This window comes from Carlito syrichta, unplaced genomic scaffold (assembly GCF_000164805.1).
Source record: "Carlito syrichta isolate Samal-C Ts95f unplaced genomic scaffold, Tarsius_syrichta-2.0.1 Scaffold313344, whole genome shotgun sequence".
NCBI lineage: Eukaryota > Metazoa > Chordata > Mammalia > Primates > Tarsiidae > Carlito > Carlito syrichta.
Window position 1 is genome coordinate 616367 of NW_007257440.1, and position 16141 is coordinate 632507.

General features: G+C 50.1%; 1 protein-coding gene across 1 annotated transcript; it reads right to left on the minus strand.

The window, feature by feature from the left end:
* Positions 1-10562: 10562 nt before the first annotated feature.
* Positions 10563-13610, minus strand: LOC103272868 (pentraxin-4-like). The gene is made up of 3 exons (XM_008070329.1): positions 13470-13610; positions 12105-12702; positions 10563-11203 (listed from the first exon to the last, which is right to left on the minus strand). The coding sequence occupies exons 1-3, from the start codon at positions 13608-13610 to the stop codon at positions 10563-10565; spliced, it is 1380 nt and encodes a 459-aa protein (XP_008068520.1).
* Positions 13611-16141: the final 2531 nt, after the last annotated feature.

Sequence of the window (16141 nt, forward strand, 5' to 3'; positions counted from 1 at the left end):
TTGGTATATTATCCTTTCTCCACCTCTGATCTGTATAACTGAAAATACTAAAATTCGCCATTTTCAGAGAGGCCACAGGTTCTGATTTCTCTAATGGAATCAGTCATGCGCACTCATTGCCCCACTTGAGATAATTGTCAACAGTTCCTTTTGATACTATTTACCTCTGAGGAGCAAGAGCTGAGGCTAAAAAGTCTATTCTAGCCTCAACTGTGGGTACACAGGGAGAAATTCAGGACATGTTAGATGAGGTTTTTCCCTCTTCTCACCCAGATTGGGACCCTAGCACTTTGGCAGGGTCCAGGGCATTAGATATGTATCACCAGACTCTATTAGCTCGTTTGAGGGGAACAGCCTGGAAACCTGTAATCTTTCTAAAACTACCAAAATTCTCCAGGGTCCCAAGGAATCTCTGGGGGCATTTCTTGAATGCCTTCAGGAAGCTTTTTGTACCTATACCCCATTCAATCCCTCAGCTCCTGAGAATGCTCGAGCTATCAATTTGTCATTCATGGCTTAAGTGGCTCCAGACATCCAAAAAAAGTTACAAAAGCTTGAGGGCTTTGCAGGAATAAATATTTCTCAGTTACTTGAAGTATCCCAAAAGATTTTTCATAACCATGATGCTGAGAAACAGAAACAAGCAATGCAAGAGGCAGATAAAACAACCAGATGTCAGAGGAGAATACTGGTAGCTGCCCTTTGAGCTCCCTAATCTGATACAAAACCACCATGCCAGAGAAGAGGGAAAACTAAGAAAAAACAAAAGGGACTGAGTGCCCTCCTTTAGCTAAGAATCAATGTGCATATTGCAGAAAATTCCGTCACCGTCACCCAAAAGCAGATGACCCCAAGTCAGTTTTGGTTCTGCCCTCTGCTGGGAAAACTGGAAATAACTCAGACTGAGGAAGCCAGGGGTCCTTTTTCTTAGGCTCCCAAGAGCCCATGGTAACCGCTGCTATTGGGGGCCATCTGGTCCAACTTTTGGTGGGCACTGGGGCAAAACTGTCGATCCTAAAGTCACTATTGGGACCTGTGTCAAGCAAACAAATCTCAGTTCAGGGTGCAACAGGAGCAATTACGAACTACAAATTCACTTCTAACCGAATTGTTGATTTAGGACAGAAATGGGTCACCCACTCGTTCCTCATAGCTCCAGACTGCCCATTCCCTCTTATGGACCGAGATTAGCTTCAAAAGGTAAAAGCAACCATTGTGTTTTCACCTGATAAAACTAAAGTGTTTGTTCCCACTGCCAGCAGATGCTTTTAACTGTTCCACTTTCTGAAAAATACCTCCTAACTTCTTTTAATTCTCCCACTGAGAATGTTTCATCAAGCTTATTTCTACAGCTACAGCAGGAGTTTCCTTCAGTATGGGCAGAGACTAACCCACCAGGATTGACGAAGCATCACGCTCTGGTCATGGTGAGTCTGTTGGCATCAGCACCCCTGTTCACGTTTGTCAATACCCTATGAGTTTACAGGTGAAGAAAGAAATTGCCCCTCACATTAGAATACTCTTAGCAGCTAATATTTTAACATCATGCAAGTCAACATGAAACACTTCTTTACTGCCAGTTCAAAAACCGAGAACTTCTGACTACCGGCCAGTTCAGGACTTGAGGGAGGTCAACAATCCATCCTGCTGTTCCCAACCCATACACATTGCTCAGCCTGCTCCCCCCTCGACATCAGGTGTATACTGTGCTGGATTTAAAGGATGCTTTCTTTTCCATTCCCTTGCCCCTGTCAGCCAACCTATCTTTGCCTTTAAATGGAAAAAGGCATTGACTCGGGGGAAACCTGTCAGCTAACTTAGACCTGGTTGCCACAAGGGTTCAAAAACTCTCCGACACTTTTTGGGAAAGCCTTACAACAGGACTTATCCGAGTTTCGTGCCCTATACTATGAGTGTACTTTACTTCGGTATGTAGATGATCTCTTGCTTGCAGAAGCAGACTTGGGCACTTGCTTAAAAGGCACCAAGGCTTTGTTACAGCTTCTCCAGGACCTGGGCTACTGTGTATTGGCTAAGAAGACACAACTCTGCTTAGCCAAGGTCTCCTATTTAGGATACTGGCTAAAAAAGGGTAAGTGAACCCTAACCATGGCCTGAAAGGAAGCCATTCTCCAAATCCCCATGCCGACCTCAAAAAAACAGGTACGAGAATTCCTGGGGGTGGCAGGTTGTAGATTCCAGGATTTGCAAAAATTTGCCAAGTCTCTATACACAGCCACAACAGGAGATCAGCCCCTAAAATGGACTACTACTGAGGAACAAACGTTCCAGCAGTTAAAGATGATTCTTACCAAGCCCTGGCCTTAGCTCTCCAAGATGTTACCAAGCCTTTCCACTTGTTTATTCATAAACAATGGGGAATTGCAAAGGGGGTTCTTACCCAGACCCTGGAGGAGACCAGTGGCTTAACAAATATAGCATTCCAGGGCAGTAAGATAGGTTACAAGGGCAGATGACACTTCACAAGTACAGAAAATGACTTTACCTTTCTTCTGCCATGAGGTGACACATTGGTCTAGAGTGGCCCAAAAGGGGGCAAATCTGGTACAGTGAACATGTCGGTAGTGGAGAGGGGATGATCCAGTTACCTTTGCTTGTGAGTCTGGATCGTGTCTTAAGGTCAAAATTTTGCATTGTGCAGTTTCTGAGACTGATTAACATATATATTCCTATTGAAAACATAATAAAGCAGTAATACATCCTATGCATGAGAAATACAGAAATAGCAATAAAGACCTCTTGCCACATTTCCAATAAGTGGGGGTTACAGCAATTAGGCCCACACCCAAAGCCAAGACAATAGAGATGAAAAGAGCGAGGGTTAAAGAGTGATAGCAATACATTTAGTGAATTAACCACCAGTGAAAAAGTTTATTTACAGTTTTGATGGTTGGCTCCTCAGGCTAGGCTGAGGCAGAAGGATCACTGGAGCCCAGCATACCTGTAACGTTCAAAGCAGAGGGAATTGTTAGGAGTATGGAGTAAGGACCCGTCCATGTGGGTTTTAGGGGTGCCTTATGCCAGTCTTTTACCCAGACAAAATCTCCTGGCTTATAGGGGTGCACTGGGTTGCTTTCAGGCAGGGGAAATCTTTCCAGCACCCAGTGGTGTAACTGGAATATGGTGGTAGCTAAGAACTATAGCTAGGAATGGATATCTAGATTTCCTATTTCTTTCCTGCCTCCAGGGACACTTACAAGGGGAGGATGTCTACCGCACAGGATTTCATAGGGGAAGAGCTTGATTTCTGCTCGGAGAGAGCATCTTACACAGAGAAGAACCACAGGCAGTACAGAGATCCAGGGCAGTTGGATTTCCTAACAAAATTTACTTAAGATTTGCTTTAGGGTTTGGTTCATGTGCTCAACTTTCCCCAAACTCTGAGGTCTGTAAGCTGTGTGCAAGTTCCATTTGTTTTGTAGGACCCTTACTAGTCCTAGTGAAATTTCAGCCATGAAGGCAGGTCCATTATCTGATCCAATTGAGGTGAGCATTTCAGACCTAGGTAAGATTTCAGTCAGTAGGATTCTTGTTACTTCTCTGGCTTTTTCAGTTCTGGTGGGGTATGCTTCAACTCAGCCTGAGTATGTGCATGCAATGACTAATAGGTATTTATATCCTTTGCCGGGTGGTAGTTCTGAAGTCTATTTCTAGGTCTTCCAAATGGGCTTTGTATTCCTGGTGACTGGGAAGTCCCTTGTTTGGCATTGTTGCGAGTACATGTCTGACATCTCCAGATTACATTTCTGCAAAGCATGGGGAGTCTGGCCATATAGTAATACTGGTTAACTAAGGTTTCTAATGGCATTTTTTCCTTATGGGTGTCTTCATGAAGTTTGTGAACCAGGGGATAGGCCAGGTGGTTTGGGACAGAGGGCCGTCCATCAGGGAGAAGCCACTATCCGTCTGAGCCCTTGGTAATCTTTTCCCTTTTTATCCAGTTTTCTTCTTTCTGGGCATACCTTGGGCACTTGGGCAGGGCTGAGATCATTAAATTTTTGTCAGGAGGGGCCTGAGGGGTCACTGTTATGGCTGCCCATTTGGCCTCCATGTCTGCCCTTTGGTTTACTTTGATTATTGAACTCTTTCCCTTTTGGTGGCCTTCACAGTGAATGACTGCAATGGCTGTAGGATCCCAGACTGCTTCTAGGAGGCATAGGATTTCAGCTTGAGTTTTGATGCTTTTCCTCCCAAGGTAAGGAGTCCTCTTTCTTTATAGAGGGCCCCATGTATATAGAGGGTGGCAAAGGCATACCTTGAGTCTTAGATATTTATCTTCTCTCCTGTGCTTAATTCTAGCACCCCGATTAAAGCCATTAGCACTTCCCATTGAGCTGAGCATCCCATTAGGAGGGCCCTTGATTCTATCACTTCTGTTTCAGTTATGACCGCATATCCCACCAAATGCTTCCCATTTGACAGGAAGCTGCTCCATCAGTGTAGAGGACACAGTCTGGAGAAGTCAAAGGCTGATTTGTGAGATCTGGGTGGCATGCGGAGATCTCTTTTATTTCAATACGTCATGGTCCATGGGTCCTGGTTCGGAAGGTAAGAAAGTGGCTAGATTTAACGTTCTGACAATCTCTTGGCCTTTTGTGGGGGTTTCCACACAGAAGGCCTTGGTAGCAACTCATGCATGGATTGGTGAGCCAATGGTCCCCTCGGTGGTCCATTAGGGCCATGCCTGCATGAGGGACTTTGATATTTAGTGTTGGTCCCATGGTAAGTTTGTCTGCCTCTTTGGCCAAGAGAGCAGCAGCAGCCAGGGCCCGCAGACAGGGTGGCCATCCAGCCGCCATTGTGTCTATCTGTTTGGACAGATAAGCCACAGGCCATTGCCAGGGTCCTATGTTCTGAGTTAGAACTCCCAGAGCCATTCCCTTTTTCTCATGAAGGAAGAGATTAAATTCTTGATTTACATCAGGGAGTCCCAAGGCTGGGGCTAGAGCAAGGTCTTCTTAAGGGTAAGAAAGGCTTCCTGTTGTTGTTGCCCCCATTGGAATGACTCCCCCCCGCCTTGTGGCTTCATAGAGGGGTTTGACTATTAATGAGTAGTAGGGGATTCAGATGTGACAGAATCTGGTGGGCCCCAGAAACTCTTAGATTTGCCTTCGGTCTTCAGGGTTGGAAGGGTCCAAATTGCCTTTTTCTGTTCAGGCCCCAAGGTCCGATGCCCTTTTGAGGTGAGAAACCCTGAGTACTTGACTATTTTCTGGCAGATCTGGGCCTTTTTAAGGGACACCCTGTATCCAGCTTTCTGGAGCAAGTCTAGCAATGTCTCTGTTCCCTTAGTGCAGTCCTCCAAGGTTGCGCTTGCCAGGAGGAGATCATCCACATATTTCAGGAGTGTACACTCGACTTCTGCATTGGGGAAGTGTGCCAGATCTTCTGCTAGGGCCTCTCCAAATATGGTGGGGTGTTCTTGAACCCCTGGGGCAACCGAGTCCAAGTTAATTGCTCCTTTTGGCCAGTGGGGGGTCTTCCCATTCAAAGACAAACATGGGCTGACTTACAGGTGCCGGGCAAATGCAGTAGCGAGCAGTCTTCAGATCCAGACAGGTGTACCATTGGGCCTCTGCAGGTATGAGGCCTAGGAGGGTGTATGTGTTAGGGACCACCAGATGGATGGTTGTTGTGGCTTGGTTGATGGCCCACAGGTCCTGGACAGGTCAGTAATCATTGGTGCCTGGTTTTTTCACAGGCAACAGAGGAGTATTCCATGAAGATTGGCACTTTCTGAGTAGCCCGAACTTTAGTAGTCTTGGAAGGAGAACTTGGTTGCCGATCTTGGCTTCCTGAGATAAGGGATACTGTGGGACTCTTACTGAGTGGGCACTGAGCAGCAGGTCAACTATTACTGATGGATGGTTTACGGCTAGCCCAGGTGGGTTATTCTCAGCCCAGACTCCGGGGAAGCAGGAGCTCCATGTTTCCAGGGTCAGGCTGATGATCGTGGCAGGCTGGGAATGGAGTCTCCATTCTTCCTCTCAGGGAATTGTGACCGACAAAATTAAGGAGGTGTCCTTTGGGGTACCAGCCACATGGGTCCCAGCAGTTCAAGGTGGGTGGGACCATCAACCAAGAAGGTGATCTGGATCCCCAGCTTGGACAGCAAGTCCCTTCCCATCAAGGGTACTAGACATTCTGGGACATACAGGAAATTAGGTTTTACTTGGTGTCCCCCCATGATGCAATTGCGGGTTTCACAAAAAAACATTTGATTTGTAGCCCCCATGATTTTGTTTTTCTTTTTGACATGGGCCCCACTGGTTTGGTTACAGCCAAATGCTCAGCTCCAGTATCCACCATAAAGTCCATTGCTTGGCCCCCAACCTTTATTTTGACCATGGGCTCATGGGCGCCTAAGTTGATTGAGCCCTGTCTGTCAGTCTGAGTCAATGCCGGCTAGCCCAATAAAGCCAGCAGCAGAGAGTTCTGTCTTGTATGGGGCAGTGTTCATTTCTGTTCCTAGATTTTTTTTTCTTCTCTCTGAGGTCTATCAGGGCTGTCCTTTTTCCAATGTCTAAGTTTTTCTTGCAATATGCACACTGATCCCATTGTGAGGGGACATGGGTCCTGGGCTTTGTTTTTGTTTGCTTTGACTTGAATTCAGTTGGTTGGCCTAGGGCTTCAGCAAGGAGAGCTGCCTTTTGCCTCATTCAGCCTTCTTGTCAGCCTCCCTCTTTGCAGTTTGTTCTCGGTTTGTGAAGACCTTGTTGGCTATCTCCAGTAGTTGGGTGCTGTTCATTCCGGCAAACCCTTCCTACTTCTGTAGCTTTCTTTGGATAGCACCCTGTGCTTAGCCCATGAAGGCAGCATTCACTATGCCTTGGTTCTCAAGGGTCTTAGGGTAAAAGGGGGTACATAATCGGAATGCCTCACAAAGTCTCTCATCAAAGTCCCAGGGACTTTCGTCTGACTTTTGGAGTACCTCGGTAGTCTTGGACATATTGATGGACTTCTTAGTTACTGCTTTTAATCCTTCCAGGAGGGTTCATCAATATTTTTCTAGGTTGGTCTTTCTGCCCTCCAAGTTTGGGTTCCAATGCAGATCCTCCTCTGGGAAAGTGCCCCTTACCCAGGTCTCAGGATCTAATAAGTCTCTTGGGGCACATCCTGCCATCCATTTTCAGGCTTCTGTCATTACTCATCCCCACTCCTCAGTATTGAGAAGGGTTAGGAGGAGCTGGCAGCAATCTCCCCGAGTGGGAAGATGAGTCTGACAGACGAACTAAGTTGATTATGGCCTGGGGCTTTTCCAAGTAAGAGCGGGTATGATGTTTCCAATTTACCAAGTCCATGCTAGCAAACAGCTGGTAATAGAAGACAGATTTTCCACCCTGGACATTGTCCTCTTGTGTCACTTGTTGGGGCCCTCTGATCTCATGCAGGAGGATTTGCAGTGCAGACCACTGGCTTGAGGTTGAGCAAAGGCACCTTCCCATTTGGTCCAGCTCTGCAGGCGGTGGGGGGGACAAAGATGGCAGTGGTGTGCCTGGTGGAGGGGAGGGTTCTGATATTGCTGATGACAAAGAGGGGAACTCTGGTATTAGTGGTGTGATATAGGGGGCTGGTAGCAACAAAGGCTCGTCATCTGGGTCTCCCTGGATGACTGGTGGACTTTTGGCTTGGTCTCACTTTTGATCTTTTGGTTGAAGTGGAGTCTTGGCTAGGAGAATTCTACTGTGTCCCTGCCTGGCAGCACAAAACCTTATCCAAGGGGGTTGAGCTAATGCAATCTGTAGCCAGGAATCTTTATATGGGAACTGATCTGGGTGGCCCAGCTTCCTAGTTACCACCCAGTACACAGTCTTTATCTTGATTACATCCAGAGTTCCCTCTGGAGGCCAGTTCTTGGTAACATTGGCCACTCTATCATGCAGAGAGTTTTCAGTTTTCTTTGAGACATGTTAGTACCATAGTCTCTTACATAACCTTTCCTGAAATCTGATCATACAGTCTAAGACAATGGGTTTCCTTGTAGATCCTAGATGTTAGGCCTTTTGATCAGATATACAGTTGGCAAATATTTTTTCCCCTTCTTTGGGCTGTCTCCCTGCTCTCTTAATGGTTTCCTTTGCTTTGCAGAAGCTTGTTAGTTTGATAAGATTCCACTTGTCAATCTTATTTCTTAAGGCATGGCGTCCAGTTCTTAAATGCCTTCTCTGACCTTGGGGAGTTGGGCTGGACTCACCTGGAGCTGGAGGCCTGGAGTTGCTGGGGTCCACAGACAGCTCTGCAGAGATGTTGCTGAGGGGCTCGAGCACCTTCCCCATGGGGGCAACCGGGCAGGGCTGTGCTCTCGGTTGCCTCCCTGTGGGTGAAGGTGGCCAGACGTGAGCCCAGGCCTCAGAGGAGCTGAACCTACCTGTGCTCGGAGCAAGGGTCTCCTGTGAACCCGCTGGTTTGGGCCATGGACTTCTCTAGTCTGCTTAGTCACTTCTAAAACAGGAAGAAGAGTGGGCAGGGCTGGTGACTTCTGAGAGCCAGGCCTTTTCCCAAGCTCTGAGGCTCTGGGCTCTCAACCCCTCACCCACCCCCACAACCCCTGGGGTCCTGTCTCTCTGTCAGCTTTGCTGGATTTCTGTCATTCTGGATTTGTCTTTGAGTCTTTAGGAATCTCCAGTTTTAAAAAGTCACTTTACAACACACTGAAACGTCAATACTAGTTTGCTCTAATTGTCAGTACATTTTTTTCAACCTGCCATAATTTGGAATTCTTTTTTTTTTTTTTGAGTTGGAGTCTCACTCTGTCGTCCAGACTGGAGTGCAGTGGCCGCTACCGGCCACCACAGCCTTGACCTGCTGGTCTCCGGCAATCCTTCTGCCTCAGCCTTCTGAGTAGCCGGAATTACAGGCATGCGCTACCACGCCCGGCTGATTTTTTCATTTATTGTAGAGATGAGGTCTCACTGCCCAGGCGGGTCTCGAACCCGTGGGCTCAGGCAATCCACTCACCTCAGCCTCCCAAAGGCTGAGCCACCGAGCCCAGCTAATTTGGAATTCTTTAAAAAAAAAAAAAGGTTGTCAAAAGACAGCCAATTACAAGTGTTGACAAGGATGTTGAGAAATTTTTCATATACTGCTCTTGGGAATGTGAGATGATCCAGCAACTTTAGAAAACAGTTTGGCAGCTTTTCTGAAATCCAGACAATAATTCACCACATGACCAGCAATTCTACTGTGTAGTTACCCAGGAAAAATAAAAACATATCCTAGCTGGGTGTGGTGGCTCATGCCTGTAATTCCAGCTATTTGGGAGGCCAAGGCAGGAGGACTGCTTGAGCCTCAGAGCTGGAAATCAGCCTATGCAACACAGCAAGACCCTATCTCTACTACATATATAATATATATCTAAGACGTAATAAATATATAAATCTCCACACAGAGACTTGTATAAGAATGCTCAAAGCAGCTTTATTCATAAAAACCAGGAACTGGAAACAATCTGGATGTCCATCAATAGATGAAGGATAAACATGTGGTCTGTCCGTACCAAGGAATATGACTTGATTGTGATATAGAAAGAAGCTCTGACCAGTACTAGGTCATGGCTAGACCTGGAAAACACCATACAGGGTGAAAGAAGCCACATGCAAGTGGATACCTACTGTATGACTCCATTTACAGGAAGTGTCCAAAACAGAACGGGTAAATCCATAGCCACATACAACAGATGAGTGGTGGCACTGGGGAGGGGGTCGGTGGCGACAGGAGTGATTGGTAACAGGCACAATATGTTTGGGGGGTGTGTGACAAAAATGTTCTGAAACTAGATTGTGGTGATGGCAGCAAAACTCAGTAAATTTATCACAAATCTCTGAACAACACTTAAAACAGATAAATTGTGTCATGTGCAAGTTTCCCCACAATGAGGGTGTTTTTGGAGCATCGTTGACCCCCTGACTGCTTACTTTGGGACAGCCAGCTCCTTCTGTGGGTCCCACACTAGAGGGCTCACCACCCACCGAAGGACCACAGAGCAGGATGGGCTCGGGGACTCTAGTGATCCTCCAGGGCTACTGGAGAAGGAGCCATCTTTTTGAGAGCCAGGAAACAGACTCAGGTTCTTCCACAATAAATTTTGGAACAAGGATCACCCAGAGGAAAATGTTAATGAGTCTCCTTGAGAGGAAGTAATTAAAGTCCAAATGCCATCCACGCAGCTTCAAGAAAGCTCCCCCAGGAACTGATGTTTAGGCCAGGAGACTTCCATTGCTGCAAACACACACGTCCAGAGGAGAGACCAGACAGAGTCCAGCACTGTGGTCCCTCTGGATTGGACCATATTGAAATCACATCACACTGGAACCACCGAGGCGGTGGGTGGCTTTAAAGGGGCACACTTTGAAGGCATAACAATGCAGCGGGGATAGAAGAACACAGTCGTGGGCCCTCTCTCTCCACTCCCTCTTTTCTGGCCCACCTCCGAATTTCCAGGACAGAACAGCCACCCCTACGGTGGACACAGGTGTGCACAGCCAGCACGGGTGGTAGGGTCTTGGTGGAATATGCCAGGGTGACTGAGCAGGGGTCTGGACTCAGGGACAGCACTCCAGGCAGAGGCAATAGGTCCTCTGTACGAATCCACCCGCCAACGTGGCATTGGCCAGTGTCAGGATGGCTCCTGTTGGGAGTGATTTCCCAGTGGCAAGGTCTGCAACTTCCCCAGGGACCAGCGCCCGGTCCCAGATTGCCAAGCCAGACACCCTCCCCACGAAGGCCTCAGAGCTGTCGAACCCACCCCCCACACTATCTTGCTCCTGGCCCAGCACCAGGGATCCCCCAGGAGGGATCTCATAGCCCTCCCTGAAGTGGGAACCGGTGGCCAAGAGCCTGCGGTCCACGTAGAGCCAGTACCTGCCCTGGACAGACATCCAGATGACACAGATGTGGTGCCAGCGATTGTCCAGCAGTGGATACAGGGGCAGCACCCTGAAGTCCGGGTCTCCAATCACAAAGTGGACGGAGCCTGGTGACATGGAATCCCAGCCATGCAGCACTAGCTTGTTGTCATTGTCCTCTGTGGCATAGGAGAGGAGGGTGCCCAGGCGGCCAGAATCCGTGCGCACCCAACTACAGATGGACAGGGCTCGCAGGGTCGTGAGGAAGCTCGGACTGAGGAAGACCACGTTCTCGATAGAGGCATTCGGGAAAATGAGCACGGGACCCCCGATGCCAACTGGAAACAGAGGGAGGGAGAGTTGGCCCTGGGCCATGAGGCCATGCAGAAGCATCCAAAAACATCCATGCTGCAGGCTCTAGCCCTCGAACAGGAGGGACTAGCCTCACATTCCCCCTGCCCACCCTTCGCCGAGCACCAAATCCAGGCAGATGCTGCCGAGGGCTCCCTGGTGGCATCTCGTTCATCTTCATGATGTGATTGTCCCATTTCACAGACAAGAGGATAGAGGACGAGGGTCCTACTAGGGAGGGTTTGGGTCCCACTGGAAGCCAGGGCTGTACCTGCACAGTTGAGCCAGAACTCCTCGTTGCCGGGGAGTCCCGGCAAGAGTCTCCTGTCACTGCCCCGAGACAGCGTTATGCAGTTAGCAACTTACAATAGCACAGGTCTGTTATCTTACGTTTCTGGAGGTCACAGTCCAACCCGGGGCTCATGGGTCTCACATCCAGATGTGGGCAGGACTGGTTACCTCTAGCGGCACCAGGGGAGAAGCCGTCTTCTACCTTTCTAGTTTCTAGGGGTGCCTGTGTCTGTCAGCTCGTGTCCCCTTCCTTGCAACCCTACAACCTCCACATTCAGCATCAAGTGTCCTTCTCTGACCGTCCCTCCTACCTCCCCCTCATAAGGACCTGGTGATGGCACTGGTCACGCCAGATAGCCCAGCATCCTGGCCCCATCTTCAGGTCCTAACTCAATCCTTCTGCAGTATCCCTTTGCCCATGTAAGATACATAGGTGCCAGACTTCCTGGGGACCTGCAGACAGGCTGTTCCTAGCATGAGTAACAGGGCCAGACCAGTCCCTCCCTGTGGAATGGGAAGGGTGAGAAGTCTTTAGGAGGGGCTGGCCTAAGGGACCAAAAGAGAAACCTGGCCATCCAAAGGGGCTGTGGTACTTACTCTCTCCTCGTTCCTGACCCCGTGGGGCTGTGGCCTCCTGCGTCCCCTGCAGACAGGCACAGGCAGTGTCCTGAGAGGGGCTCCTGTGTTCAGCAGGAGCTCTGAGCACCTGCCCACCCCCCTGGTGCATCAGACATCGTGGGCTTGGCCAATCAGACTGGGCCAGGGTTGTGGCTGGGGCCATGGTCGGCCCCACAGCTGTGGTGCCAAGCTTGGTGATCTGCAGCTGCTGCTCGAGAGTGGCCAGCCTGGTGGCCTGGCTGTGGGCGAGGTGTGTCAGGCGATTCAGTGTGTCCCACAGGGCTTCCTGCCCAATCTTGCTCTCTTGAGCCTGCTGCTTGCTCTTCTCACTCAGGGCCAGGTCCAAGGACTGCAGCCTGGCTTCCACCTTCCGGCTTCTGTGCTGGGTCTTCCTCATCCAAGTTTTGAGGTCTGCCAGCTGCCCCTGCATGGCCGCCTGGGACCGGTTGATGGCCAGGGCCATGGCCTGGTTCTCTTTCACCAGACTCTGGAACTGGTAGTCCATGTCATAGGACATGTTGAAATGTCTGGCAATGTTCTGCAGGTGCGTCAAGGTCATCTCTTGGAATCTCCGAATCTGCAAACAGAACACACAGCAATTGCAGTGCAGGGAGCAGCGAGAGAAAGCTTCTCCTCCTACTGCTGGGGTGCCCGCTGCTGTCTGACCCAGGAGACACCTCACATCTTTCCACCAGTCTGACCTTCATCAGGGCTTTGAGACGTGGCCACGACCAGCTCCACCCAGCCAGGCACAGGGAGGCTGGTGGCTGACCCTAGGTCTGGAGCTGCACCATGTGGGGTGTGGATTCCAGGTCTGTAGCCCAGACTCTGATCCCTGCCCCAGGCCCTGATGACACCGGCCAGTCACTTCACTGTGATCCCAGGTCCCGCCTGTGAGTAGGGGGCCGGCAAGGTGGCCTCATGCGTGCTCTATGGAAACTGGAAGGGATGTGTTCAGTTCAAACACAAACAGGGCACTCAGGAACCATCCACAGACCTCACACAGGAGTCTGGGAGCGGGCCACACCCTCCATGACCTAACATCTCCCACACCTGGCAACATAGCTCAGCCTCAGCACCACAGCACCTGCAGCTGTGCTCCTCAGGCCATTCAGGTCCCCTTCCAGCCTCTGCCCCACCCGGTCCCCAAACGTCGTCTGGCTGACCTTCAGGGCAGAGCCCAGCAAACCTGGCAGTTGGTTTCCAACTACAGGAGAAAATAACATTAGCCGACTCCACGTCTGTGTCTACCAAAGACCAATATTTACGGTTTCCGTAACATCTGTCCTCTCTGTCTGTCACCTGTTTTAAAAACCAACTACCCCAAGTCGCGGGTGTACTTGCCTGCTCTTCCAGTCTATGGAGCCTCTCAAAATACGGTCTTCTTGGCCCTGTTAAGGCAGCTTTCTGCAATAAAACCCCATGTAAATATATAGACACAAAAATAAGGAACAAAGGCAGGGTCTTCCTCCCCAGGCAACCCATCCTGAGAGTCAGGGGGCCCAGCAGTCTCCTGTCATACAGAGAAGCTATCAAGGTGGAGTCAGCTCATGCCACACTCCCCAGCCCTCCAGTCAAGTGGTTTCCCTTATTCAGCCCTGGCTGGACATCAGGCACTTCCTGCCCCCTTAGTCCCAGGCATCTGCCTTCAGGCTCATGGGCTCTCAGAACTGAACGTTCCCAAGGAAACAAGATCAAAACAGACGCAAATAGTTTCTCTGGAGAATCATTCTGCTAGGTTTAAGCTGTTGTCTGGTCAGTTCAGAGGGGGATGTGGGTGATGGCTTTAACAGGAGGACATGGACGATATTCCCAAGAAGCCCCAACAGGACAGGGAACATGGCTGGGCCTGGGAGGTCAGTGGGCATCCAGCCAGGTTTGCATGGGCATCCAGCATCCAGGCCAGGCACAGTTTCATCCTGGGAGGCCCCATCTCTCTGTGTCTCAGCAAGGCAATGGAAATGTGATTGGGAACAACCTGAATTCATTTGGGGGCACAGGAGATAGAGTGCATTGAATGACACCTCCCCAAAGACATGTCTAAGTCCTAACCCCAAGACCTATGACCGTGGCCTACGTGGAAAAGGGTCTTTGCCGATGCAATGGAGGATTTTGAGATGAGGCCCGGAATATCCAGCTGGGCCCTCAATCAAATGACGAGTGTCCTTATAAGAGACAGGACAGACACCAAGAGGCAGGCCGTATGGAGACAGAGGTAGAGAGTGGGGGATGCCACAGCCAGGAGCACCAGAGTCCCTGAGGTAGGAAGAGGAAGAGTACAACCCTCTCCAGGTCTTCAGGGACAGTGATGCCTTGGTTTCAGACTTCTGGCACCCAGAACTGTGATAGGGTGCATGTCTGTTGTTTGAGCAAACCAGCTTGTGGTCATAAGATAGTCCCTGATGGTGTCCCCAACAGGGGCCTCCACCATTCCCAAGATGGCACAAGACCAGAGGACACCAGGCCCCAAGGTTCAGTAGGTCATGTCAGAAGACCACAGACATGGAGAAGATGCTAACAGCATCCAGAGAGAGGAGTCAGGTCACCTGGACAGGACTGAGACTTTCCCGTGAGACAAGCTGGCCATCTCAACAGCAACATGGGGTACCAGAACACAGGAGCAGACCTGGCAATGTTTGCTTGAGAATGCTTTCTACCTGAGACTGTGTGTCTAGCTCAAGGGAGAATCCATCAGGAGCAAGGAATGAAGACGTTTTCCGATATGCAAAGGCTTAGGGAAAATTATCTTCCATGCCACACCCTCCTTTTTTGAGTCAGGGTCTCACTCTGTCACCCAGGCTAGAGTGCAATGGCACAAGCATGGCTCTCCACAGCTTCCATCCCCTGGGCTCAAGCAATCCTCCTGCCTTAGCCTCCTGAGTTGCTGGAACTGCAGGTGCTCAACATCACACCCAGCTACATTTTTTTCTTTTCTTTTCTTTTTTGTAGAGACGCGGTCTTGCTCTGTGACCCAGGTTGATCTGGAACTCCTGGGATCAAGCTATCCTCCTGCCTTACTGTGCCTGGTGTGTACCCCCTTTACTGGGACATGATTGGATGCTGGTCTTCAGTGAAACGTGGGTTAAAGGAGTGAAGCTGCCATGGTCACTGGAAGCGGCAGACTGGAAGAGTTCCTGGGATGACGGGACCCCTGGAGCAGTCCAGAGAGGTACCCCCTGGCATCCTAGCTCCCCAACACCCCCCATCAGCTCTGCCTCCTGAGAAACACCCTGAGTTCAACCGCTTCTCAGCACCCTCCTCTTTCCCAAGCCCAGGTTTTCTCGGTCACCCAGGGTTGCCCCCTACCTCTCAAGTGCACCTAGCGTGAACCTTCCACACGAAGGGTAGATCCTGACACCCACTCCCTCAAAGCCTCCAGGAGCTGACCACTGCTGAGTCAAACCTGCAGTCCTTGCCAGGCCTTCTGTGGCCGGCCCATGGCCTCTCTTCCTCCAGGCCTCACCCCTCCACTGCCTCCTTCAGCTCCACGACCCTGGCGACCGTTGTGCCTCCTCGTCCATACTGCAGGTTTCCTCCGCCCATTAGAGTTTTCCCTGAAGTGTGGCCACAGTGAGGGCTGCTCCAGTGTCGGCCAGAGCTCTCCCTGTACCTCAGTGGCACTCCCCACCCTCTCTCATTTTCTTGCCCTGCCTGTTTTTTCTCCCCATGACTTGTCACCTGGCGTGTTATACATTTTCTTTATTGACCCTGATGTGTGAGCAGAAGCAGTTGACTTCCTTGGCTGCCCGGAAAGAGAGCTTGCTCGCCAAGTAGACGTGTAGTGAAGGCTTGCTGAGCGTATAAACGTTTCCCAGATGTTCCCACACTGTCCCTGCTGAAATGGCCTCTCCTTAGCTGGTCCTCCCCGGTCGCCCTTCCATCAAAGGTGAAGCCACCCACTTTCAGGGCGGGTACAGAATGCTCTGCAGGATGCAATGTTCCCTGTCCGTGCTGTGCAGTGTGGTGCCCACTAGCCACAGGTGAGCCCAAGCCCTTGACATGTGGCTAGTGCACCA

Excerpts from the sequence above, each read along its gene's own strand:
- LOC103272868 (XM_008070329.1), bottom strand. The coding sequence starts at position 13,610 with ATGGGTTGCCTGGGGAGGAAGACCCTGCCTTTGTTCCTTATTTTTGTG. Across the intron at positions 12,703-13,469 it reads TCCATAGACTGGAAGAGCAG|ATTCGGAGATTCCAAGAGAT; the intron begins GCAAGTACACCC and ends TTCTGTTTGCAG. Across the intron at positions 11,204-12,104 it reads GGGTCAGGAACGAGGAGAGA|TTGGCATCGGGGGTCCCGTG; the intron begins GTAAGTACCACA and ends CTCTGTTTCCAG.